This window comes from Theobroma umbraticum, unplaced genomic scaffold (assembly GCF_002168275.2).
Source record: "Theobroma umbraticum cultivar Fairchild unplaced genomic scaffold, ASM216827v3 scaffold_81.0, whole genome shotgun sequence".
In the NCBI taxonomy this organism is placed as follows: Eukaryota; Viridiplantae; Streptophyta; class Magnoliopsida; order Malvales; family Malvaceae; genus Theobroma; species Theobroma umbraticum.
The window spans coordinates 4705408-4731854 of record NW_018397268.1 but is presented as its reverse complement, the minus strand read 5'-3'; the positions used below and the strand labels follow the sequence as shown (position 1 = coordinate 4731854).

General features: G+C 32.5%; 3 protein-coding genes and 1 non-coding gene across 4 annotated transcripts; all 4 read left to right on the top strand.

Annotated features, from left to right (window-relative positions):
* The first annotated feature begins 3027 nt into the window (after positions 1–3027).
* On the top strand, positions 3028–10305 carry LOC110425035 (pyruvate kinase 1, cytosolic-like). Its single transcript, XM_021439805.2, has 16 exons — positions 3028–3327; positions 3581–3677; positions 4075–4172; positions 4377–4532; positions 5212–5289; positions 5571–5702; positions 6125–6205; positions 6362–6433; positions 6538–6627; positions 6768–6912; positions 7110–7198; positions 7815–7910; positions 8079–8146; positions 8340–8439; positions 8936–8995; positions 9825–10305. Exons 1-16 carry the CDS (start codon positions 3259–3261, stop codon positions 9975–9977), a joined length of 1584 nt encoding a protein of 527 aa, XP_021295480.1. The 5' UTR covers positions 3028–3258; the 3' UTR covers positions 9978–10305.
* Positions 10306–11330: 1025 nt separating this feature from the next.
* Positions 11331–11403, top strand: TRNAR-UCU (transfer RNA arginine (anticodon UCU)). The gene has a single exon. It is a non-coding gene; the product is annotated as a tRNA-Arg (tRNA).
* A 3485-nt stretch (positions 11404–14888) lies between these two features.
* On the top strand, positions 14889–15482 carry LOC110425544 (uncharacterized). The gene has a single exon (XM_021440457.2). The coding sequence runs from the start codon at positions 14889–14891 to the stop codon at positions 15480–15482; it is 594 nt and encodes a 197-aa protein (XP_021296132.2).
* A 9364-nt stretch (positions 15483–24846) lies between these two features.
* Positions 24847–25440, top strand: LOC110425588 (uncharacterized). The gene has a single exon (XM_021440496.2). The coding sequence runs from the start codon at positions 24847–24849 to the stop codon at positions 25438–25440; it is 594 nt and encodes a 197-aa protein (XP_021296171.2).
* The last annotated feature ends 1007 nt before the right edge of the window (positions 25441–26447 follow it).

The window sequence follows — 26447 nt, the reverse complement described above, 5'->3', positions numbered from 1 at the left end:
GTCTTATTGATGAAGGAAAACCTTTAATCATTCAATATGAATAATGTTGTTGCGTGATTGGAATCAAGCCTTGCAATCTAGTGTGGGTTGGAGAAGACTTGTTTGGTGCTCACTTTGTAGCCATAACCATAGATTTATTGCTTGGATTATTGTGTAGGATAGGTAGCTAACTAAATAAACTAGTTCGATATCATGTTGTGCTTAATGGTCTATGTGAGTTGTGTAAACAAGTTGATGAAAATAGCTGGCACCTTTTCTTTGAGTGCAAGTACGCTAAGGATGTTTGGCAAGCTATGTATAGTTTGTTCGATTTCAAAGAATTCCAATTAGTTAGCATGTTGAATTTGATTGGATTTACAATATAAAGGGGAAACATGCGAAATCTGAAGTGATTTGAGTTGCATTTATGACTACTTCTTCTTACTTATGGTAAAATAGAGACAAATTTGTTTTTGAGCAAAGAATCTTTCTATTCATATTACTGTGAGAGCTATTATTATGGAGATTCACATGAAAAGTGCTATTGCTAAAAAGCTATTAAAGACTATGTTAGTACTTATCTTAATAGATTCATGTAATCCTTTGTTAAGGTGAAGGGTGGTTAGCTGCCCTCAAAATTTTAAAATATGTTATTTATTATATATATATTAATTAGGAGTGAAAGAGAGTATATTGATTAAGGCCATTGCCCCCCAAATAAGTATTTTATATTTTTTAATTTTTTAAAATAATTTTTTTAATAATTTATATAAATAAAAATAATAAAATGATACCATAAATCCTACTCAATTTTATCCTAATTCTTAGGTTTTTCTACACTTTTTTCTCTTTCTTCTTTTTAGTTTTCTCTTCTCTTTTGTCTTTTTATTTTTTTACTTTTTAAAAAACATTTGATGAAATTTCATTACTTAATAGATGTGTACAAAACCTACCTCATTGGTAGTATTGCAACCAAACCATATAAAACATGTCCCTAATATGAGATAAGCTACGTGTAATGAAACAGTCTACCAACAGAAACAACTAAAGTTTAGAGCCATTTCCTTTTGAAACACATGGCTCCTACACAATCTCCATATAAAGCTCTCTAGTTTACAAAAAATCTTAGCAAGCATTGATTGTCGTCCTTACTAGACAGACTTCACTATAGCTATACATCAATACTGAAAGGAAAATCTATTCATTTCTTGGTCTTGATTTATCGATTATTATAAAAAATCTCTATTGATTTTCAAACCAGCAACATAATGCATAAATACAAGTCTTGATGGATTGCACATGTTCTGAAGCTGGAGCCAGCAAGCTTTCACTTTTTATTTTTATTTTCCTCTCTTCTTAATAACTCACTACTAAAATACATTTAATTTTTCAAACATTGAGCACAACTTTTCTAAAAACCTATTGTAAATCTTTTTTTTTCTTGTTTTTTTAATTTATATGTTATATAAAATTATTATATATTATGAATCTTTTATTTATTGGTTAAGTTTAATATATTAACTTTAAAAAATTTTAACCCTTGTTCCTTTTCCTCTTTGACTGACTAGCTCCACTCCTAATCCTTTGAACTTTGTTTGTTAAAATTATTCATTATGGTGCCTAGCCTGGTGTGTTGTTTTTGGTTTTTCTTGGTGTGGGCTTTTTCCTAGGGTGGTATGTACTTTTTATTTTTCTTAGTTTGTACATAACTTTATTTTTGGTGGTACAAAAATCCTTATTTTTTTATAAAAGAAGACAATAAAATATATAAAAAAAGAACTAAAAGTATATTTTTGAATTATATATTAAAATTCTATCAAAATTATTCTTATTTATTAATAAATTTTATTAATTTATTGAATCTAATTGAAAATATGATCTTCATTTAATTACTTTGAAAAAAGGAACTTGGCCAACGTTAATAAAAAAAATAACTACTCATTCCATCTTTTTTGTTTCGACACATTTTATCTCAAATGACATGCAATGATTCATTAATTTGATTGTGATATCTAATTTACGAATCAATGACTTATTTATATATTGATAAACTCTACGTGTGAATTTACTTAAAACCTATATCCTATGCAAAGGAGCATAAATATTTGAAATGAAAAAAATAAGGATAAGTAACATGTGATGATGACAGCAAAATCCAAGACTAGTTGCGGTTAACACGAGTGCCATCCTTGGCTTATAAATTACACGTGAAATTTTATATCATCATTAATTTATCTTTAAAAAAGTTAAAATATTTTAAAAGTTTATGTATTATGAAGTTTTCTTCAATTTAATCTTTTTATTCAAAATTTTAATATTTTAATATCTTGATTTTGAAAATTACTTCAATTTAATCTTTTTAATATTTTTCGTTTAAATTTATAGTTACGGTGTTGATGTTAGCACTGATGTGGTGTTGATACGTCATTCTTATTATTCGAAACAAAATGTGCTCTTGCTAAAGCTCAAATTCAAGACTTCTAACAATTATGTCAAAACCTTTACCACCACACCCAAACCCTTACTTGTAATTATAATTTGCTTGTGTTTTATTTTTTTTTCTTTTACTCTTTTTATTTCTTATTTTTCCTTTACTTTCCTCAAAATTATATCTTTTTAAAATATTTTTATATTTTTTAAAATTCTTTGATATGACATTATCAGGTCAGTATGTAAAGCTGACATGATAGTGTCGCGTTAATATTTAAATTCAAAGTGTAATGTGGTAATGTCATGTCACTTTTTGTGATGACGTGGTAATGTCATGTGCATTAGATGTCAGGTTAGTTTTGATATTAGTATGGTAATTATAAATTTAAATAGATAATATTAGAGTGATTAAATTGAAATAATTTTTAAAATTAAAAATTAAAATATTATAATTTTAAGTAGAAAGATTAAAATAAAAAAAAAATCCTAATACAAGATTTTTAAAGCATTTTGACCATTGAATCTAGTAATGATTGCGTATTAAATAATTGTCCATCTGTGTCGTGTAATAAGATGGCAACAAAATAAAATACAGTAAAACTAAATAAACAAACAAATAAAAAATAGAAGAGAGGAAAAGAAAACTGAAAGTCACGCAATCTGTCTGAAATATAAGATGAAAGTGATGTGAGGAATGCAAACCTGGTACTATTAACCGAAGAAATCTCTCTGAAATCTGAATCCAGAAAGAAAAAACCAAAGCAGAAAATCTCGAGTGTAGGTTACTTGCTTGTGCTCTCGTCTTCAGCTTTCTACTTCTTGAGTGTAGGTTCCAAGGGAAAAAAAAAGATGAACTCAAATCACTTACTTCTTGAAGAGCCCATGAGAATGGCTTCCATTCTTGAGCCATCTAAGCCTGTAAGTTTTTTTGTTTTTTCTTGACAAAACCCAGAAAAGAAAAACACATTTTCTTTCTTGTAAAGTTGATTTGTTTTTAAAGTTCTATTTTTTTGGGTGTTTATTTATTAAGCTTCTGATTTTTGGGTACATAGTAAAATGATGAGAAATCGATGGAACAAATAGTTCTGGTACTGAGTATATTTGAAGAAAAACACTTTTTTGTTTGATGTGACTGACATTGCTTATCTTTTGATATGAATGTATTTTGCAGACTTTCTTTCCTGCAATGACCAAAATTGTGGGGACACTCGGTCCAAAATCACGAACTGTGGAGATAATTTCTGGCTGTCTCAAGGCTGGAATGTCTGGTATTACCTTTGTTTTCTCTTATGTTAGTCTTAATGATCATAGTTTGAAATGCAATTTTGCTTGATCTTGGTTCGTTTGCGTAGAAAAGTTGTTTCTATCCATTTCCCTGTGTCAGATATTTGCATCAGGCTCAGTTGATTGGAGAATTTAGTTTGGCTGATATTCAAATGGTGAACGTATAGTGTATAAAGCAGTTTCTGGATGCAATCATGCTTGTGCATAGAGAAGAAAAGAGACCATGAATATATGTCCTTGTGTAATTAACAAAGCGTGTGAAATTCAGAACTGGGCATTTGTGGATTTTAAAGTCCTTGTATATTTAACAAAGTGTTTGAAAATCAGAATTGGGCATTTGTGGATTTTAAATCTTTTGAGGTGTTTGTGTTTTGTTTTTAGTGGCAAGGTTTGATTTTTCATGGGGTGATACTGAATTTCACCAAGAGACATTGGAAAATCTGAAGAGAGCTGTTAAGAGTACTAAGAAGCTCTGTGCTGTAAGTGTCCTTTTTTCTTGGGTTCAAAACTGCCATCTTATTAGTTGTACTATTATTTTTCACCATTAAAGTCCTTCCCCTGATATGTGTAGACAATGGTTTGTCCAAGGCTTATTGAAATCTTCCTTTTGGTTTCATTTTTCTTGAGAATTCTCAAGCTCCGAAGACCTAGAAATATTACAAGGTTGTACCCTTTTATTTCAGATTATGCTAGACACTGGGGGTCCAGAATTGCAAGTGGTTAATAGAACAGAGCACCCCATTTCCCTTGAGGAAGATACGAAGGTCGTCCTCACCCCAGATCAAGATAAACAAGCTACTTCAAATCTGCTACCAATAAATTTTCATGGGCTGTCTAAGGTGAGCAACATTATTATGCGATCTATAAATTTTCATGGACTCTCTCTAGTCTGATATTTGTCTTGGTTCCTCTCGTATCTTCTTTATCTTTTACTTGAATATCTTATAAATGGATTTGAAGGAAAATTTTGATGGTTTTACTCAAACTTGTGTATTTTTGTTTTTTAGTGTTTTAATTTGTCCATTTTATTTATGGATGGTTTCAGTTTGACATTTTTCTGACATTCTTCTTTTATTTCTAAGTATTCTACATGTGATTAGGTTTCAAAAGGAATAATTGACTGGTTTTGAGTGTCAAATGTACACGAACTAGTTTAACATAATGGTTTGACCAAGTGAAGAATCTTTATGAGGAGCATTTGGGTGAACCCGTTTGATTCCCATGGCATTCTTTCTAGTTCCATGCACTCTTCTTGTCTTTACAGGTTAATGTTAATAAAGGGGATTTTCATGTTCGTTATGTACTCTTGACATACTTGTTAGATGATTTTCTAAATCCACTTTGTAGAGAAGGGGACTTTATTAACTTCCATATACTTCTTCTTTGTCTTCTGCGCTCTCTCTGTGTCCTCTCTTACCCCAAAATTTATCATGAAAGAAAGAAGTGTGGCAATTATTGCATCCTAGCTACATTTGTTGGTTCTGTTGTCATATTTGAAGTTTCATTTGGTCCTTGCAGGCAGTCAAGAAGGGCGATACTATCTTTATTGGCCAATACCTGTTTACTGGAAATGAAACTACTTCTGTGTGGTTAGAGGTAAGGCAATGTTAAAGGGATGGGGGCTCATTGGCTCAGTTATCACGTCAATAACATTTCTGACCAGACATAATATGGACATAAATTTCTTGACTATTGACACTTCATTAGAGCAGGACACTGGTTACTTGGCTTTCTCATATCCTTCTAGTTGAACTAAGGTTGATCTCATGCAAGAAAGCCAGTTACTAATAAGGAAAAATATATTGCCTGTGGGATGGGAAGTGGGAGGGGTATGAACAGCGAAGGGCTATTGATGCAGCGCTTGTCTCACTGTTCAGGTTGATGAGTTGAGTGGTGAAGATGTGGTTTGTCTAATCAAGAATTCTGCTACCTTGTCTGGGCCGTTGTATACTTTGCATGTTTCTCAAATTCGTATTGATATGCCCACTTTAACAGATAAGGATAAAGAGGTAAACTGCCTATATCTATCTGGTGCTTGTTCACTTTTATCTGATGATTTTCTATCATTCCATTAATCTTGTAAGAGAGATAGTGTTTATTATACTTGAAATGTTGCTCAAGGAGAACCTACAGTAGGAAAAATATCTGCAAATCTCTTTGCTCGAAGTTATCCCTTCTAGCAGTTACGATCCATTTTGATGATGGACCTAGATTATGTAGCATTATTAATGGATCCTGTGAATAATTCACTGTATCTTATAATTCACTTAAGTTACAAACCACACTCACTTTAAATAGGCATAAACATTTTGTCATCACAAGATTGTTTTGTCCAACCATACGAAAAAGGATTAGCGTGATATATCTGCTTTCTAGGTATATGTTTAAATTTTGTTAAATGCATTCATGATGTTTTATTGATTAATATCAGGTTATAAGCACCTGGGGTGTTCGTAACAATATAGACTTCCTCTCTTTGTCTTATACCCGACATGCGGAAGATGTTCGCCAAGTAAGGACTTTCCTCCTGGGATATTGTTTCGTTATTTCTGCTTATCCCTTTGCATCTTCATCATCCTTACTTATTTCAAATTCCAATACAATGTTACTGGCTCACAGTTATGAATATTTTCACTTTCCTACTTATATTCAACATTGCTGTGTGCAGGCTCGTGATTTTCTTTCTAAACTGGGTGACCTAAACCAGACTCAAATTTTGGCCAAGATTGAAAATATAGAGGTCTGATGTGTAAACATGCACTTTTTTACGCACTTTTGATTGGTATTCGAGACTTGTTTTGATTTCAAATATGAATCTTGTCTTTTTATGATAACCACTTGTAGGGGCTTACTCATTTTGATGAGATCTTACAAGAAGCAGATGGAATCATCCTTTCTCGGGGAAACTTGGGGATAGATCTCCCACCAGAGAAGGTCATCTTTATTTCTGATTATAATAGTAATTATCACAATGTGAACATATTTGGTGATCATGCTTTGTATACATTCTTTGCTTGCAATTTTTCGTACATTTAAATTCAGTATCTTGGTATTCTTCCATTTGGAGCTTACAGGTGTTTCTATTTCAAAAAGCTGCTGTTTACAAGTGCAACATGGTTGGAAAGCCTGCAGTGGTCACTCGTGTGGTGGACAGTATGACAGACAACCTAAGACCTACACGTGCTGAAGCAACTGATGTTGCAAATGCAGTGTTAGATGGTAAATTCTATTTCTCTGACACATAATGCTTCTTTTTCCTTCTGTGTGTCACAAGTTTTGGTGGAATCTCCTCATCATGGTATTGCTCTTTCCCCATCTCCTTTAGCCTTATTTAACAAATAACTTCTGGAATGCAGTCGAGTATAGTTGGAATCACGTTTTTGGAATCCTACTTTTCATCTACTTTGTTGTTTCAGGGAGTGATGCAATTATTCTGGGTGCTGAGACGTTGCGGGGTTTATACCCTGTTGAGACTGTTTCTACAGTTGGGAAAATTTGTGCAGAGGTGAGTTTATGCTGTGGATGTTTCTCTTGTTTCCAGCATGTTACATGTGTTTATCTTGTTCGCACTGCACAATTTCTGTTGACTACCCTTGTTTATATTCATCTCATCCCTTTGTTTTAATATAACATAGTGGCTTCATCTTCTTTCTGACTCATTCATCTCTTTTGTCAAAGCACTATACAAACCATATTAGGCAAGTATAGAAAATTTTGTTCCCTGTTCTCTCCTTGTATACACACATATGCATATTCTATACCTCTTACTTTGTTGGTATTCTCTTCTGGTTATGTTTGGCATGTAACACTCATGTTTGGTTGTGAACAAGTATGTAAGAGTAGGATGGTTTGAATTCACCCTTCTATCAGCCCATTACTGACCTTTGTACTTAACATTGCCCCTACAAGTTCTCAACTGCTCAAGCTATTAAATGGAAGGATGGGAAAAGAAGCAATGCTTTATAGAAACTTCTTTGAGTGATAGTGATAATGCAAATTCTTTATTATAAATGTTACAAAGCAAAATTATCACTTCCATGTTTTTTACTGTGAATTTTTAGTACATTATTCTACCATGTTGCCAGTTTGGCATTCTTTTTTAATTAAATTGCTTTCTGCAGGCAGAAAAAGTATTTAATCAAGATTTGTATTTCAAGAAAACTGTCAAATATGTTGGGGAACCAATGACTCATCTGGAATCCATTGCATCCTCAGCGGTAATGATGTTTGATATTTCCTCCTTTAAACTGTTTCCATTTGTGTCATTCTGATCATTTGCCATTTTACACGTTACTGCCTTGTGAAATTGGTTTTCTGACTAAGTGTGTTTGGAAGTTAAATTTCCAAGTTTCCTCCGGAGCATAACTGAATTTAATATACTGCAGGTACGTGCAGCCATCAAAGTGAAAGCCTCTGCAATTATTTGCTTCACTTCATCTGGAAGAGCTGCCAGGTTTTTGTTTATTATTTTGTCTTTGCATTTGTTTGTGTGTATGTATGTGTGCATGTGCTGTTCTTCTCTATAATGGATGCAAATGCTTGTGGCTGGAATTTCAAACATGTAAATCCGTCAATGTTTAAACTTATATTTTTGCTGATTCATTGTTAGATTAACTATAAGTTTAAAAGCTTCTGTATTATTGCAGGCTGATTGCAAAGTACAGGCCAACCATGCCTGTGATTTCTGTTGTTATCCCTCGGCTAAAGACAAATCAACTGCGGTGGACTTTCTCAGGTGCTTTTGAGGTAGGCTTTAATCAGGGCTCCCATGTGAATGAGTTTGTTTCACCAGGTTATATGAGATATTTGATATACCTAACTAGGGGCAGAGGAGTTCAAAGAAAATTTATTGTCTCCGCTCTTCCAGAGACTTGTTGCCATGCTGCTCTGTTGAATGCTTTTATGATAATTCAAATAAACGAAGCAACACTCTTCAAGCTATTTGCAAAATGACCTTCTAATTATTTGACATATCTGTATATAATGATTGTTCCAAAGAAAAGAAATAAACCAAAATACTAATAGTATAAATTGCTTATTTTCTTTGAAGCAATTTGGTTTATTTGTTCATAATATGCAACGCTCTATCTGCTTTTGTGTTCAGCTTTCTTCCTCCACTGATGAGCTGATTATTTTATCTTGATTGTGTTATAGTAATCCTTACTCTAAATAGATGGTTATTGGTTGAAAACTTGAAATCAAACCTTTTTTATGACTTTCTTTTCTTGGATGCTTGTGGCAGGCAAGGCAATCCCTCATTGTCAGAGGCCTTTTCCCCATGCTGGCCGACCCTCGACATCCAGTAAGATTCATTTTATGCTTCTTAGATTTTCTGCTAAGGAGGGAAATAGTAATGATGATCTTATTAGTTACGTAGAACACCATCAACTAGCCTGTGTTTACAAGTTTCTGAATTTGGTCCTCCTGGCTGTGATATTCTGATGCCTGTGTTGTCCTGCATTCATAATTAACCCTTCCTTGTAAGTGGTATTGATATTGCTCAGAATCCATCCAATACTGAGAACCCACTTTCTGTGAAAATTAACCTTTAACCCATCAGTCTGTTCAGTGTTCACAACTCTGGTAGGCCAGCCGTAGGAGGCATTCAGAACACATTGATGCCTGACATTAATTGTTTGTTTACACTAAGAATGCTACTGCATTTGCACTGCTTGAGATTTCCACTGTTGAAGCAGAACATTTTGCAAGTGTTTAGAATGAGAAATTACATGAAGAAAAGCTGTATTTCTTTCTTCAAGACATCTCTTGGGACTTTGGGTATAAAATGAGTAATAGTCCTCCATGATCCTTTCAATCCTCCATCCCCCTCCTTTCTTCCATAACCACTTTCCTGTCTTATGATGACTGGTCTGAACCCCGGTCTTAAAATCTTTTTTTTCTTTGGGAAGATGCCAGTTTGAGGCATGCTTGCTCCCTTATTTTTTACAAAAGGGTAAAACAATTAAGGGTATTTCAATTTTAGGGATATAATCGACTGGGTTCTATTTGTTTCAAATGCTGCTCACTGGAATAATATAATATGGCAATACTATTCATATCAATCTCATAAAGCTCTTATTTCCTTCGTACTGGTTAGAAGAACAAATGCATAATGAAATTTGGTTTTGCAGGCGGAGTCAAAAAATTCCACAAATGAATCGGTTTTAAAGGTTGCTCTGGATCACGGAAAAGCTTCAGGTGTTATAAAGCCACATGACCGAGTCGTTGTTTGCCAGAAGCTTGGTGATGCATCAGTGGTGAAGATCCTTGAACTTGAAGATTAGTATCAATTTTGCACCTGATGTTCATCAGAAGTTTTACAGTTCAGCAAGTCCATGATCCAAGGAAAGCATAAACAGACATGTATAGCATAAAACAGTATGCTTGACATACTGACTTACCTTCTATAAATCATATATGAGGTTGCTATCATGAAGATGCTCAGTCAGCAAACACAATGAGTGTTTGCCATTCTCAGTTGTGTAAGTCCCACCCCCTCTTTTATAACTTTGAACATGAGGTTATGAGGTTTTTAAGGTTAAAAAGTCTCAAGTACTAGTTATGGGGCTGCCCCTTTTTGGTTGTGAAAGGAACTTGATGTTTAGTTGCTCACCCTCAACTTGAACCTATGTTTTTTTTTTTTTTTTTTATCTCAAACCCAAATTAAGTATTCTTTATTTTTTTTAAAAAATAATTGAATTAAAATAAATAAATAAAATTCAAATTATTAGTTTATTAATATTTAATAACTTTAATGTATCTTTTAGAACCTCTATTGCTTACTATTATATTTTTATAAATAATAAAAATAAAAATTTTTACTTTTTTAAAAATATATTTACAATTTTTTATTTGTCAACAAAATTTTAGTATTCAAAAAATTAATTAACACCACTTCTAATTTCTAGAGTTACTCTTAATCTCGTAATTCATATAAAAATAATAATGACTCATTACCAATAATCAATGTAACGATAATTAAATTTAAGTCTCAATCATAAATAATTTTTATTGAGAACAAATTCTTAGTAAATTTATATGTAAAAATAAAATAATTCCATATTAGTAAATGATTTTTAATTCTTATGATATCAAAAATAAAAATTAGAAGCATGCGGTATGGCGAATGTCACAAGTTGACAACAATGTAATAATAAATAACTTATTTCACAAGTTGATAAAAGTGTAATGATAAATAACTTATTTACGGCTGACAAAATCCAAGTCAATTTGAATAGTTCATTTAGTAATTTGATTTAAATGTGATTATGAGTAACAATTTAAATTTAAAACGATCCAAATTTAAATGATTTAATTTGAGTTGATGGAATTTAAATAATTTAAAATCGAATAATTTGAATATCGAACTTGAACGATTAAAATTCGAAATGATCTAAATTACAAAATAATTTTCCTTGCTTTGAAAAGACGTATTTGCCCACTTGTTCTAGTGACAAATGAACAAGGTAAAATCAACTCAAACTAGGCGAAAAGGTGGGAACTTAACAGGTCAATTTGAAGTCCAACAACTTGAGTATTCGTTCAAGACCCTAGTCATTTTCAGCTAAAGGAAGACAATTTGTAACCATTACATTAATAATATTTTAATTTAATAGAAATACTATTCCCACGGAAACGCGCCCATGGCCTAATGGATAAGGCGTCTGACTTCTAATCAGGCGATTGTGGGTTCGAGTCCCACTGGGCGTGTTGAGATTCTTTTTTGTTTCGACTAAAAACCTGGAATCTCTTTTTTTTTAAAAAAAAAAACCTGGATTCCTTAATTAAAAATTTAAAAAATCATAAATATTGTGCAATTTGAAAAAGCAGAAGCTTATTAAGTGCTCTTTAAAATCCTTTTTTTTTCCAAATAAAAGAAAAAGGCCTAAAAATAACCGATTGCCAAAAGTTGCACAGGTGTTTTTTCCCTTTTTATTTTTTTTAATTAAAGAAAAAGAGGGATTTAAACTTTCTTTCCTTTTTTTTTTGGCAAATAGTCAAATATTCAAACACAAAATGAGAGTTATTTATGATGAAACTTTGCTAGGCTTTGTTTTAATAGTTAGAAGGATGTTTTGTAGTCTTTCGGTTCAAGGTTCAAGTTTCTTTTTTTTATAATTAGGAGAAAAGAGATTCAAATCTTGTTCTTTAAAGAAGAAGATTATATACTAATTAATGGGCCGAATGCTTAAGTGCGGGTTTAAGGTTCAAGTTTATCATTATATGTTTTGTTGATTTCTTTGATTTTTTTCATTAATTTTATCTTGAATGTAATAGTTATGTTATATATATTAATAGTTTTTTTTTTTAAAATACATAAAAGATAAAGTACAATTTTCTTTTTTTTTTTTCCTCTCCCTAACTTCATCTTCTTCTCTTCTTTTTCTTCCATTAAGAGCATATTTAACAAAATTGTGCAACTTCAATAATATTTAGATAATCAAGTTTTAAGGTAATTAACTTTTACTTGTTGGCTCTAATGATATATTCTTTAAGTAATTTTTACACTGAGTTTAAGATTACGATGCCATATAATTGTCTCTTTTCCAAGTAGAAGTTTTCGTATTGAAATTTAAGATTTGGGTCATTTGATATCCTCTTACAAATTACTTGCCCTTGTGACTAAAATTTATAAATTAATATTTATATTACCGAACTAGTTGGCTTGACTATTCAACAATATTATTTGCTTTGCTTATAGCCCAAAGTACAAAGTAAAAAAGGTTTCATGTTCAAGAATTTCCAGAATTAACAAATCTTAAGAAACGATACGAGCCACCAAAATGTAGACATCTGTTAGTTTAGCTATTCCTCTTCAGGCATTTTATTGACGTAAATGCAATGCTACAATTGACCAATAGCACAGATGTGAGATCGAGCACTTGTAATTCAATGGTGTGCAAATGCAACTCACAATCGAGAATAAAGGTGAAAAAATAATACCAAACCTGCTCTTAATGGACCAAGAAGAGTAGAAGAAGATGATGGAGTTGAAGGAAAGAAGGGTTGAGAGGGAGTTGAAGAGAGAAAATTTTGAATTTATCTTTAGGGTTTTTCTTAAAGAAAATTAGTAATATTTAGTTTATTTGATGCAAAATGCTGCCACCTAATGAGATAAAATTAAAATTCTTTAGAGACTTAAAATTAAATATTAAATTGTTTTAATGATTAATTAAATAAAAAATAAAATACTTTTACTTTTCTCTGGAAAATCCCATTCTCTTTCACATTTTTAGGGTCGTTTCTTTTCTTCCTCAGGTATCCAAAATAATTGCTATTAAACCCTAAGAAAGGGAAATTACTGAAACCCTTAACGTGAGATGGAGAAATTTGGTGGGGATTTTGGGCTTTTGTTGAAAGAATAGGAATGAAAATACGTAAAAATCACTTAAAAAATATATCACTAAAGTCCACAAGTAAAAATTACCTTGAAATATTTAATTATCAGTTGCACAATTTCACTAAGTCAAATTTTTGCCAAACATAATTTTAATGGAAGAAGAGGAAAAGAAGATGGAAAAGTTGGAGAGAGAAGAAAGAGGAGAGCAAGATTGTGACGGAGTAAGAGACAGAAAAAGAATTTTTTTATTTTTATTTAGTTTTTTAAAGAAAATTATTAATATTTAATTTTAAGTTTTTAAAAATTTTTAGTTTTACCTCATTAATGAGGTCATAACATTTAATAAGCTTATAATGTATAGTTTCTATACCCTATCAATACATTAAATATAAATTTATTAATTTTTATAATGATGTGACATTATTTGATGACATAACATTTTATAAAAAAAGCTATACAAAGTGTATCAAATATAAACTTGTGTTTTATTTTTTATTTTTTTTACTTTTTATATATAAAGAATAAAAAATAAATAGTAAAAATATGGAATAATCAAAGTCCAAGTAACTTGTAGGAAATCTTAGACTTAAGCTTTAGCTTAAATGGTTGGGTATTGGTAGATGAAATTTAATTTTCCTTAGAAGTACCAGTTAGATTTTCAAGAACAATTAAGGCTGAGTTAATCTCAAACCCAGTAATAAGCTGATAAAATAATAGTTTTTCTAATTTGGGTGTTTTACCTTTGTTTGGTTTCAAAATTTCTTGAAACATAACCCTAAATCCTAAATTCTAAACTCAAATCAATAAAAAAAATTTTTTTTGAAAAATTTCCAATGAGATGTATTTATTTGTTGCTTTAAATTCTTTAATTTTGTACAACTTGGTGTTATTCCCATGTTATTTATATAACACGTAATTAGAAAATGATAAAAAAATAGAGAATAAATAAAAGTTCCTTAAAAAAGATGGAATTTTGTATGAAAATTGTAGTGGTAATTTTATAAATAAACCCTTAAGGTGAGATAACATTTTTGGGACTTCACCAAAATATTGAGAGAGGCTTAAAATTCCCCCAACATAAGGAACAATCAAATTCATAAAATAAAAAAAATGAAATTAAGAATAAATATAAAAAGTAAAAACAGTCCATGGCTATTTTTTTAATTTCAAAATAAACAAATTCATGGAGGAGAGAAGAGTCGAAAAGACGAAGAGCACGATGACCTTTTTGAAATTGTGATACCCTTGGACCCCCAGCCGGCTCACAAAACCAAAAAGGTAAATAACAACTTTGACTAAGAGTAGGACCAAGGACTACATGTTTACATACTATTTCTTAGAAAATAATTAATAAAAATTGTTTGTTCTGTTACATTTTATGTCTTTAATTTGGTCCATTCTTTCTGTCAAAAGCATATGGAAATTATTATGCTTCTTTTTAGACCCTTCATCATTAAATAGTCAACAAGGAAATTGCTAAGGAAATTACAATTAATATTATTATGGTATTAGGTAGGAGTGAGGCTTAGCTATAAGGTCTTGATCGTCTTGACCCAAATTTTATAATTTATAAAGTAGGAAAACTTGGCAACTGGCTATGATCAATGACTTCTCTGGCATAAAGATTCCATCCGTGCTAATAATTACTAGTTATTTCAACCTTCATCCAAGTTTCGCTCTTCCTGCCATCCTACTAAACCAGAAGATAATCCCTTTATGACGATTAAGGTCTTTTTTTGGACTACCTAATAGTCTAATACCTTCATCATTGAGCACTTCTTCACCTTCTAAAATTAAACTATGCTTTCATTTTTATCTGCCTTTTACAGTGTTTTGAGTAATCAGTCTTCTAACAATGGCCGTGAGGTTGAGGGGGGCTACTCAAGCTGGTGATACTAATGAATTATATAACTGTATTCGGGGTGATGCAAATGTTTTCAGGCTCATTGATGAGGCCGAGTTTGTTGATACTCCGTTGCACATAGCTGCAGCAAGAGGCCGTGCTGATTTTGCAACCACGATCATGTACTTAAAGCCATCACTTGCTCGGAAGCTGAACCAGGACATCTTTAGCCCCATGCACCTAGCCTTGCAAAATGACCACAAAGAAACAATGCTTTGTCTGCTGGCTGTTGACAAAGATCTTGTTCACGTCAAAGGGAGGGAAGGCTACACTCCTTTGCATCATGTTGCTAGAGAAGGAAACCTTGATCTTTTGGCTCAATTTCTTAAGGTTTGCCCTGCATGTGTAGAAGATGTGACCATTTGGAATGAGACTGCTTCACACGTTGCGGCCAAACATAACAGATTAGAAGCTTTAGAAATCCTAGCACGGTGGATTCAAAGGATCCATCTTTATAGCAAGAGTTCGAGAAAACACCTACTGAACTTAAAAGATAGAAACAATAACACTGTGTTGCACATCGTTGCTGCCAACACTCAAGCCTAGCTAGCATTAATCTCCTTTCATTGATTAAGTCATTTCTTAAATTTGGTTTATATGACAACATTACATAATTAGTCAATCAATTAATTTTGGTTTTTTTATGGATGTTAAGCAAACGATCAAAGTGTTATTAGAATGTGATGTTGACACCAAGGAGACTAATATGAGTGATTTGATAGCTTTGAATGTCCTAGAAAGCCAAAGCAGAAGTGACAACTGAGATAACAGTTTGACGATTCTACATGTTGAGAATCTAGTAATTCCAGATGGTGCAGTAGAAGAAGATGAATTGAGCGTTAAAATCAACTACTTGTTGAAGGAAGGAAGATGATGGAAAACGGTGTTGCTTTAGTTTTGGGTTAGAGATTTAGTGAAACTCATCAAGTATTGTCATTTTATTCTTTAGTTTTTGTTGGCTCAAACACTTTATGTTAGTGTCGTTTTATTGAGTGTTTGTAAAGCTGAAAGCCATGTTTTTTTATTTTCTGTTTTACTTTCCTCATAGTCGTTGAAGGCCATTGTAGTGCATAGAATTCCAAGTCTGAAATCCTATGTTTAGTTGGTTTTTTTCCTTAATTCTCATTTTCCCAATGCTGTTTTCGTTGCCTTGCTTTGTTATTACTTTTATATATATCAGAGAATGAAATGATGCTAGAGTTCTTTTCTCCAATTTCTTCATTCAAAAATTGCTTTTGTTTAGTTCTTTTATTCTTCAGCTTTATTTTCTGATGAAGTTTAGTTAAGCTTCATTAGAAACTTTTATATGGTATCAGAGCACTAAGGGTCTTAAGGGATCGATTGTGTCAGAGCACTAAGGGTCTTAAGGGATCGATTTTCGCTTGTTCTTCACTCTAATTTTTCTTTTGTTCTTCACTCTTGGTTGATTTCCAAACTTTTATTTTAGAGTTTGTGATTCATGGTTACCTTTGGATTTGGCACTACTACCCCTTCAATTTTTATTAGAGAAAATTATGTTTTCTGGTCAATGAAGATGTAGTCTTATCTCAAAGCTTTCTTTATTTGAGAGGTGGTAGAGATTGTACCAAAACTTGTACAAAGGCATGCTAATCCAACTTTGGCTCGGATAAGGCAGTTTAAAGAAGACAAGGCCAAAAGGTATAAAGCAATATCCTATTTACAATTTGCTGTATTTGATGATATATTTACTGGAATCATGCACTTAGATAGTCCTAAAGAGGTTTACGATCATTTAAAGGAGGAATTTCATGACAGTGACAAAACTAGGAAGTTCAAGCTTTCAATTTGATTAGGCAGTTTGAGATGTTGACCATGGATTATAGTGAGAACATCAGGGAGTTCTCTGAAAAAATGATGGGGATAGTAAATCAACTGAGGCTGCTTGATAAGGAGATGAATGAGGAAAAACTTGTTAGTAAAATGTTGGTAGGTTTGCTTGAAAAGTATAAGTCCAAAATCTCCTCCTTAGAGGATTTTAGAAATCTTGGTCATATGACTTTAAAGAAGTTGGTGAATGCATTAGAGGGTTTGGAGCAGAGGAGAGCTTTTAGGCAAAAAGGCATCACTGAAAGTGCCTTAGTTGCCAAAACTAAGAATTAGAAGGCTAGTAGTGATAGTTTTAGGAGAAATGAAGTTGAAAAAAGGGATATGAGTAAGAAAACTGATGGGAAAAGACATGGGGAACAAAAGAAAACATTTCCACCATGTTCTCATTGCAAAAAAAAAAAAAGTCATACAGAGAAGTTTTGCTGGTTTAAACCAAATGTCAAGTGCAGAAGGTGTCACTAGTAAGGACAAGTGTAAAAGGTTTGCAAAAGGAAAGATAAGATTGCTGATGAGAAAGCTGTTGTGGTTGAAAAGCTTCAGTTGAAGATGAGGTTCTTTTTATGGCTAAAAATACAAACAATGAAGAAAGGAATGACATTTGGCTTCTCAACAGTGGCTGCTTAAACCATCTCACTGGATCCAAAGATAACTTTATTGATCTAGACTTTAGTTTTAGGATAAGAACAGAGGTTGGAAATGGAGATTTTCTTTTGATTTTTGGAGGAGGAATTGTTGGTGTCCAAGACTTCTACAAGGGAGAAATTAATATACCATGTTTACTTTGCTTGAGATGTTAGCTAAAATTTGTTAAGTGTAGGACAATTGGTCAATGATAACTATATGCTTGTTTTCAAAGATAGGGCTTGCATAGTTAGTGATTCTATTGGTAATGAGTTGTTTATAGTAGGCATGAGAAATAGGTGCTTTCCTTTAAATTAGATAAAGCTTAAGCATACTGTTTACAAGGCTATTTTAGTTGACATTGATCTTTAACATAGGAGGTATGGCCATGTCAATAATGCTTATTTGAGAGTAATGGCATTACATAACATTGTTGTTGGGTTTCCTAGAATTACAAAATTTGATAGAGTTTGCAGTACTTGTCAATTTAGGAAACAAAGAATGGTTGCATTTCCTAAAACTAGAACTTGAAAAGCAACTCATAAGCTTGAGTTAGTACATTCTGACATAGGAGGTCCTATGAAAACTATGTCTTTGAATGGAAGTAGATTTTACTTGTTGTTCATTGATGATGTGACAAGATTTATTTGGATTTATTTCCTAAAAATGAATTCTAAAACTTTAAATGTCTTTATCAATTTAAAGCTTTAGTGGAAAACCAGGCAAGCGAAACTATTAAGAAACTTAGAAGTGATAATGGCACTGAATTTGCTACAGCAAAATTTAAGTCTTACTTTAGTCAACTTGGTATTGTACATCAACTTACTATGACCTATAACCCTAAGCAAAATGGAATCTCAAAAAGAAAGAACAGAACAATTATGGAGATGGCTCGATGTTTGTTGTTTGAGATGAATCTACCAAAGTATCTATAGGCAGGGGTAGCTAACACTATTAATTATCTTCTCAACATATCATAAACCAGAGCTCTTCCTAATATAACTCCATATGAAGCTTGGTTCAATATCAAACCTTCAATCAGTCATCTTAGGTTGTTTAGTTGCATTTGTTACTCTAAAATTCCTAATGCTAAAAGAAGCAATCTTGATGAAAAGTCCTTTATAGTAGCCTATCTTGGTTACAGCCAAATTTCCAAAGGATACAAGTGCTTGATATGAAGACAAAAAGGGTATTTGTTAGTAGGGATGTGAGGTTTGATGAAACAGTAAAATGGAATTGGGAAACACAGAAGATTGAAAGCAACAGGGATAGAGATATTACTGATGATGTTTTGGATGAGTTTGAGTTAGAAAATGAAGTTGATGAGAATATTGATGAGGTTCTTGTTAAAGGAACAAGGTCACTTCAGGACATATATAACAAATGTCACGTAGCCATCACTAAATCGAGTTGTTATCGAAAAGCTACAGCACATGTGAATTGGAAGCAAGCAATGGAGGCTGAAATGATGATGATTAAGAAGAATAACACCTAGATTTTGGTTGACAGACTAGAGCACCAAAAAGTTATTAGTGTTAAGTGGATATATAGTACTGAGCTTAACTTTAATGGCATAATTAAGAAGCACAAAGCCATATTGGTGGTCAAAGGTTTCTCACAAGTTTATGGTGTTGATTTTTTTGAAACTTTTGCACCAGTAGCCAAACATGATACTACTAGGCTATTGGTTGCACTAGCTACAAATGAAGGATGGTCAATTTGGCATTTGGACATTAAGTTAGCATTTCTTAATGAAACAATTGATGAAGATATTTTTGTGGAACAACCTAAAGGCTATGTTGAACCAATCATGGAGAACAAAGTTTGTAAACTGGTAAAAGTCTTTTATAGACTCAAATAGGCTCTAAGGGTATGGTATGAAAGAATGGATGCCTATCTACAAAGCTTGGAGTTTATAAGGAGAATTAGTGAGTATACTTTATGTGTGAGGGGAACAGGTAATGAGATTCAGCTTATTATATCTCTTTATGTGGATGATATGCTTATCACAGGTCCTAGTGGTAAGTTTGTGGATGACTCTAAAGCTAAAATGCAAATTGAAATTCAAAATGAGTGATTGAGGGAAGATGTCTTATTTTCTTAATATAGAGATTGAACAATGTCCTAACTTTATTCTACTGCATCAAAAGAAATATGCCTCTGATTTGTTGAAAAGGTTTAAAATGAAGAATTGTAAGGTAATGGCAACTCCTTTGGCTGTCGGTACTAAACTAAGCAAGGATGATGGTGGAGCTGAAGCTAATGAAACTTACTTCAGAAACTGATAGGGAGCTTATTATACTTATCTTCCATAAGGCCAAATATCATGTATGCTTCCAGCTTATTTTCTAGGTTCATGCACAAGCCATCTGAAATTCATTTATGTGTTGCTAAAAGAGTTCTATGTCAAAGGAACTCTAAGTTTTGGCTTGAAATTTTGTAAGAATGAAAAATCAGAAGCTTCACAACTTTTGAGACAATGATTGGCGTGGAAGTTTAGAGGACTCAAAAAGCACTTATAGGTACTATTTTTCATTTGGTAGTGTTGTGTTTGCTTGGAACTCTAAGAAACAAGATATAGTGGCACAATCCTCAGCTGAAGTAGAGTTTGTTGCAATAGCCTTAGCTACAAACTAGGCTATCTAGCAAAGAAAGATTCTTTAACATTTAATGCTTAACGATGAAGAACCAATGACACTTTGGATTGAAAATAAGTTTGCAATTTCAATGGCTAAACATCCAGTTGATCATGGTAGAACCAAACACTTAAGGATCAAGTTTCATGTTATTGAAAAAACTATTAGAAATGATGAAGTGTTTGTAGAATATTGTCCTACAAAGGAGTAATTAACGGATATTTTTACTAAAGGATTGACTAATGATTAGTTCAAGTTCTTGAGAGATAAACTTGGAGTTTACTCATCTGGAATCAAGGAGGTGTGTTGAGAATCTAGTGATTCTAGATGGTGTAGTAGAAAATGATGAATTGAGTGCTAAAATCAACTACTTGTTGAAGGAAGGAAGAAGATGGAAGAAGGTGTCACTTTAGTTTTAGGTTAAAGATTTTGTGAAACTTATCAAGTATTGTCATTTTGTTCTTTAGTTTTTGTTGGCTTAAACACCTTATACTAGTGTCGGTTTATTGAGTTTTTGTAAGGCTGAAAAGCCACGTCTTTTTATTGTTTGATTTACTCTCCTTTTAGCCATTGAAGGCCATTGTAGTGCATAGGATTCAAATTCTGAAATCCTGTGCTTAGTTGGTTTTTCTCGTTTATTCTTGTTTTCCCAATGCCAATTTCTTTGGCTTGGTTGCTTCTTGTTCTTACATATACTAGAGAATGAAAATGATACTAGAGTTCTTTTCTCTAATTTCTTTCATTCAAAAATTTCTTATGTTTAATTCCTTTATTCTTTAACTCTATTTTCTGATGAATTTTAGTTAAGCTTCATTAGATACTTTTACACTACATTATTATGATCAATGATATTTGAAGCGTTTGGAAGCTTTCTTAATTCACAGAGATCTCCTAATTTCCAAAGCTGATCCCTTACAAGAAAGGTTAAGATCTAGGATCATAGTTCTAGAGCGAACAACAATGCAAATGGTGGGTTGCATCTTGAATATGTCAATTGAGAGGATCAATGCATTGCTCGTAGTGTTAGCACTAGTTCTGATGGCCACCTATCAAGCGATGCTTAGTTCGCCTAGTGGAGTTTGGCAAGGTGACATTTTAGGAAATGTTACAGTCGATTCCATAGCCAAGGTGGGAACATCCATCTTAGATGATTCTCCTTTTACCATGTTCTTTAGACTAAACTTTTTAGTGTTTGTTTGCACATCATTTTTCATGGTTGGCCTCCTCCAAATCGCAACTAGTAATAGTAGTATCATGATTCTTGTTGAGTTACTATTGTCATTCCTAATCTCTTCCCTCTTCATTCCCTACTATATCATTTCACCAATTGATCTACGTAATCAAGTAACTATAGTTGGTGAATTTGGGTGAACTAATGCATTTTTGCCCTTATTGCTCTTTCTTCCCACTCCATTGATCATGGAATTTGGCAAAAGGTTGCCTTTTCTCTTAACTCCTTACATATGATTTTTTATAAGATTTTACCATGAAATGTAATACTTCCAAATTTGAAACAGTTCTTTTTATTGTTTGGTAAATGTGTAATTATTCTTCTTACGCTGAAAAAAGGCCTTTTCAAGGGCTCAATTAATCTAATAATAAATTAACAAATATAAATTGTACTTGTGCATTTAACTTAATGTTCATACTTAGTTATGCATGTGCCCAAGTTGTGATAGGTGCAAGAACGTATATGTGCAAGGCTCACTAGAGCCAAGCAAGTGTTATAAAAAAATAGACATAAACAAACCACATAACATTTCATAGTGAGTAAGCATCTCAACATATATATATATATATATATATATATTACTATGATATTCATTGTCATAGTATTTCATCAACAATTTTTTTTTTCACATCCAACATTGACATTCCAATGCACATTCCATATGCTCTCCATTCACAAAATGTAAGATCACATTACAAGTATTTATGTCACATGCCAAACCCTTGGCTATAATTTAGTGTGCCCATACTACATGTTCAAAGTATAAAACAACACAATAGCATAATGGACTCGAGAATATCTAATGGCATCTATCAAATGCCTTTAGTAGAAACCTATTAATAACTCTATGTTATAGATTATTTTGTCACTTTTAAGCATTAAAAACGGCTAAGTCTTTGAGTTTTGATATGAATTAGTCTCGTTTTCGAAATATATTTTAAATTTCGTTTTAAGTTCTTAAGTAGTATGCTTTTAGTTAATTCTAGGTTGATTAGATCTCTTTTAATTAGAATAAGAATGTGCTTTTATTGTTTTTGAAAGTGCTCATTCTAAGGAGTTCAAATTAGTGAAAGAAAGCTACTCTTGGATTTAAGGTAGAACATTGGGTGTTGTTGCAGCTTTGGATGATTGGATGTCGTGGTGCTGTGAAAGAAAGAGTCCATGGAGCCAAACAAAATGTTAGGCATCATAGCATCGAAGGATGGAGCCCACAACACTGAAAAAGAAAAGTCGAAAGAAAAAAGAGGCAAAAAGCTTGATGCTGTGACGTTGGGGAAGTGAAGCTGTGATGTCGGCACAATAAGCCTTAATAAGAGCATATAATTTTTCGAAAGAAAAAGAGAGAAGAAAACAAGAAAAAAAACTCAAGCAAAGTATAATTATCAATAAAGACTTAAGTGTGGTGGTAAAGAACTTGACTTACTTGTTTGAGATCTTCTGTTCGAACCTCAATAAGAGCACATATTTTTTAAAAGTTAAAGTGCCACATGTTAGTCTCTTGATGCACCACATCAGCAACTTAGACCTGAAGTGTGAGTGCCATTGCCATGTCAGTGTGTCGAAGTGACATGGCATTACCACATTATCATGAGGTTGCTATGTCACCTTTTTATGTTGACATGGCATTACCATGTCAACACCTTAAACCTACTTCATATGCCATGTTAGCATCTGGTGTCATGTCAACGCTGACATCAACACTGTAATGATCAATTTAGACAAAAAATGTTAAAAGGACTAAATTGAAACAATTCTCAAAATCAAAAGACTAAAATGTTACGGCTTTGGATAGAGGAACCAAATTGAAGAAAATGCCCTAATGTAGATATTTTTCAGGTATTTTGACTTTTTTTTTCATCTAAGTTATTTTATATTTTTTTTTAACATTGAACTTCTAATATAATTGTTTTATAGAGATTATTTTTGCCTTTCAAACGCGAAATCCTGACTTCGCCATTGCTTTTTATTATTATTTTTTGAGATCTTGTCCACAAGCATTTTCTTCAAAATTTTCCTTTTTGTTTTCAATCACAACTTGTTTTCATCTTCACTAAAGGCTCGTCATCAGCAATATTTCATCCATTCAAGCACGAGCTTTTATGGTGTTCTCCCCAATCTCTTGAGGGAGAATAATATAGCAAAATGATAATTTAAGCATCTAAAGTACTTTTTTTTTTTAGGGTAGCAAGAGAAAGTTGTACAATAATGACAAGGGAAGCAAAAAGCCTTGCCAAATAAACAAATCCTTAACCCTAGCAACTATACCAAAACAAAACCAAAAGGGACGTTTTAAAAAATAACCTTAAAAAATAAGATATTTTCAAAAAGAGCTCTTTTTATAACTTAATTGTTTTTAGTCAAGTTGATCAAAATTACCTTTAATGAAACCTTCTCATATTTAAGTGCACATGATGTTATATGCCATATTGAAAAAATATTATTACACACAATGTAAAAAAATATATTATATGCTATGGTTAAAAGGGTTGTTACATGCCATGTTGAAAAAAACTATTATTGTTACACACCATGCACAAAAACATATTACAAGTTATGTTGAAAAAAAATGTTGTTGCTACACGTTATGTTAAAAAAATATTGTTATTACACGCCATGTTCAAAAAAATTTGGTTACATTTTAATACCTAAAATGTTGTTGTTACATGCAGATCAAAACTTCAAATTCTCTCAACTCTCTTCATTTCTTTTTGTTTTTTGATGATTTGGCACTGATTAAAGTCTTTCTAACATGCTTTCTTAAATCAAAACACAATTTGCCTTATCTAAAGCACCTGTTTCGGCTAAAAATAAAAAAAAATTTCCTTTAAAATCCTAAGTTTATAAATTTTAAATTCTTGAGTTTATTGATGTCTATGCCCTGAATTGATTCAATTAAAAACTATTTCAAACATCTATAATCATTTCTATCATTTTAGTTTTATCCAAAATACCTAAAAATCAAATTCCCCAAATGACCACCCACCGCAAGCGCATCAACCCATTGTTTGGTGTTTTGAAAGTGCAAGAGAGAAAAATCGAGAGTATAACAAATGGACGCTGAAGAGAAAAATCAATAAAATTAGATATAGCTGAATGGTGAGAGAGAGAAATCAGAAGTGTAGATGAATATGAGGAAATTGTGATAAACAGTTTAATTTATTTAAAAGGTTTTCATGGTATTTTTGTCAAGTCATGGTTAAATATGGTTAAAAATAGTTAATTTTATTTTAAGTGTTATTTTTGAAATCAAGTTATCAAAATGATCATTTCTCATAATTTTCTCAAATGAAAATAGTTCAATTATAGGACAGCAAGAAACAAGGGACAAAAAATCAAATTTACCAGGCAACTAGTGAGAAAAAACAACACCTTTCAATGTGCATGGCAATAAGGAGTCTAATGTAATTTAAATGTGAATATACACATGTACACATTCTATATGTGACATAAATATACATATTAGCTGAACCTTTCCCTATCTCTCTCTTTCGCCACACATTTCCTTGTTTAACTCTAAGAAACTAAACTTTCTTTTATCTACTCTCAAGAATCCTTATCAGTGAATCCTATGGCCATGGAAAGGTTGAGAATGGCTTATGAAGCAGGAGATATCGATGAATTGTTTAACAGTATTAAGGAACATGCAGATGTTTTGAGGCTCTATGATGATGCAGAATTTGCTAATGCTCCACTACACATAGCTTCAAAGAGGGGCCATGCTAATTTTGCAATAGCGATCATGTACTTAAAGCCGTCATTTGCTAGGAAGGTAAACCAAGGTGTCTTTAGCTCCATTCACCTTGCCTTGCAACAAGGGCACAAGTCGACTGTTCTTCGTCTCTTGGACTGTGACAAATATCTTGTTCACGTTAAAGAAAAACAGGGATACACTGCTTTTCACTACGTGGTTGAGATCAAGAACCTTGAACTTTTGGCTCAATTTCTCAAAGATTGTCCCGCATGCATCGAAGATGCAGCCATTCAAAAGATGATTGCTTTACATATTGCAACAAAAAAACATAGATTTGAAGCTCTTGAAATCCTTGTGCGATGGCTTGAAAGGACTCATCTGAACGATAAAGTTTCAAGAAAGCACCTATTGAATGCAAAAGATACAGATGGCAACACGATGTTACCTATAGCCGCTTCTCATATTCAACCTAAGTAACAAAATTTAACATCTCATTTTCGTTATCAACAATATTCTACATTATACATGTTAATAAATCTTGGCTTTAGTTGATATATTAGTTTAGATGATCGGGCTGTTATTAAACTGTCAGGTGGATACGAAGGCGATTGATTCAAAAAATTTGATTGGTTTAAACATCCTTGACCGCCCAAGGGATGGTGTAATTAAAGACAAAGAGATCAATTTGAAGATTCCACGTGATACGGAAGGTTCTACTAGTTTCAGTGCTTTATTCAAACCTAAACCTAAAGCTGAACCCTTACACGAGAAGCTTAGATCAAGGATCACATTTTCCGAGAAAGCAACAATTCGAGCATTTGGGCCAATCATGAGCATGATAGTTGAGAGTATGAATGCATTCCTAGTAGTGTTAGCATTGATTATAATAGCCATTTATAAATCCTTACTCAGTCCACCGAGCGGTGTTTGGCAAGGCAACGATCCCAATAACACTAGGGTTGGATGTGAATTCCTTTTCAAATTTCTTCGGGAGTCTCTTTTTTCTTTTATGGCTATTTTCACATTTTTTCTAACCATTGCCATACTCCAACTTGCTACTGGCAGTAGCATCATCACGATTCTGGCTGAAATACTAATGGCATTAGTAACTCGATCTTTCTTTTATGCGTGGTGGACTATAAGACCAGCTCATGATATATATGTATACAGCAAGGATCCAGATGAAGTAGGGCTCGCGATCGTGTTGATTACTGCAGTATGCATGGAAGCCAATAGAAAGTTCTTTATAATTTCCAACAGATTGTATTTGAACTATCGAATGTAAACGGAGATTGAACCGTGGAATGTACAAGGAAGATTCAATCACACACTAGCATGTTTTTTTATATTTTCATGTTCAATTATTATCTCTTGTGAGAATGCGCTTGACGCCAATTAAAGTCTATTACCCTTATAAATAGACCTGAGACTTTAAACCTTCGTTATATAGCTTTCACTTGATGTACCACCCAGAATAACAAACA

Bases quoted from the DNA above. Each gene is read 5' to 3' on its own strand.
- LOC110425588 (XM_021440496.2), top strand. From the start codon at position 24,847: ATGGAAAGGTTGAGAATGGCTTATGAAGCAGGAGATATCGATGAATTG.
- LOC110425544 (XM_021440457.2), top strand. From the start codon at position 14,889: ATGGCCGTGAGGTTGAGGGGGGCTACTCAAGCTGGTGATACTAATGAA.
- LOC110425035 (XM_021439805.2), top strand. From the start codon at position 3,259: ATGAACTCAAATCACTTACTTCTTGAAGAGCCCATGAGAATGGCTTCC. The intron at 6,206-6,361 runs GTAAGGACTTTC...TGCTGTGTGCAG, and splicing joins ATGCGGAAGATGTTCGCCAA to GCTCGTGATTTTCTTTCTAA. The intron at 6,434-6,537 runs GTCTGATGTGTA...AACCACTTGTAG, and splicing joins CCAAGATTGAAAATATAGAG to GGGCTTACTCATTTTGATGA.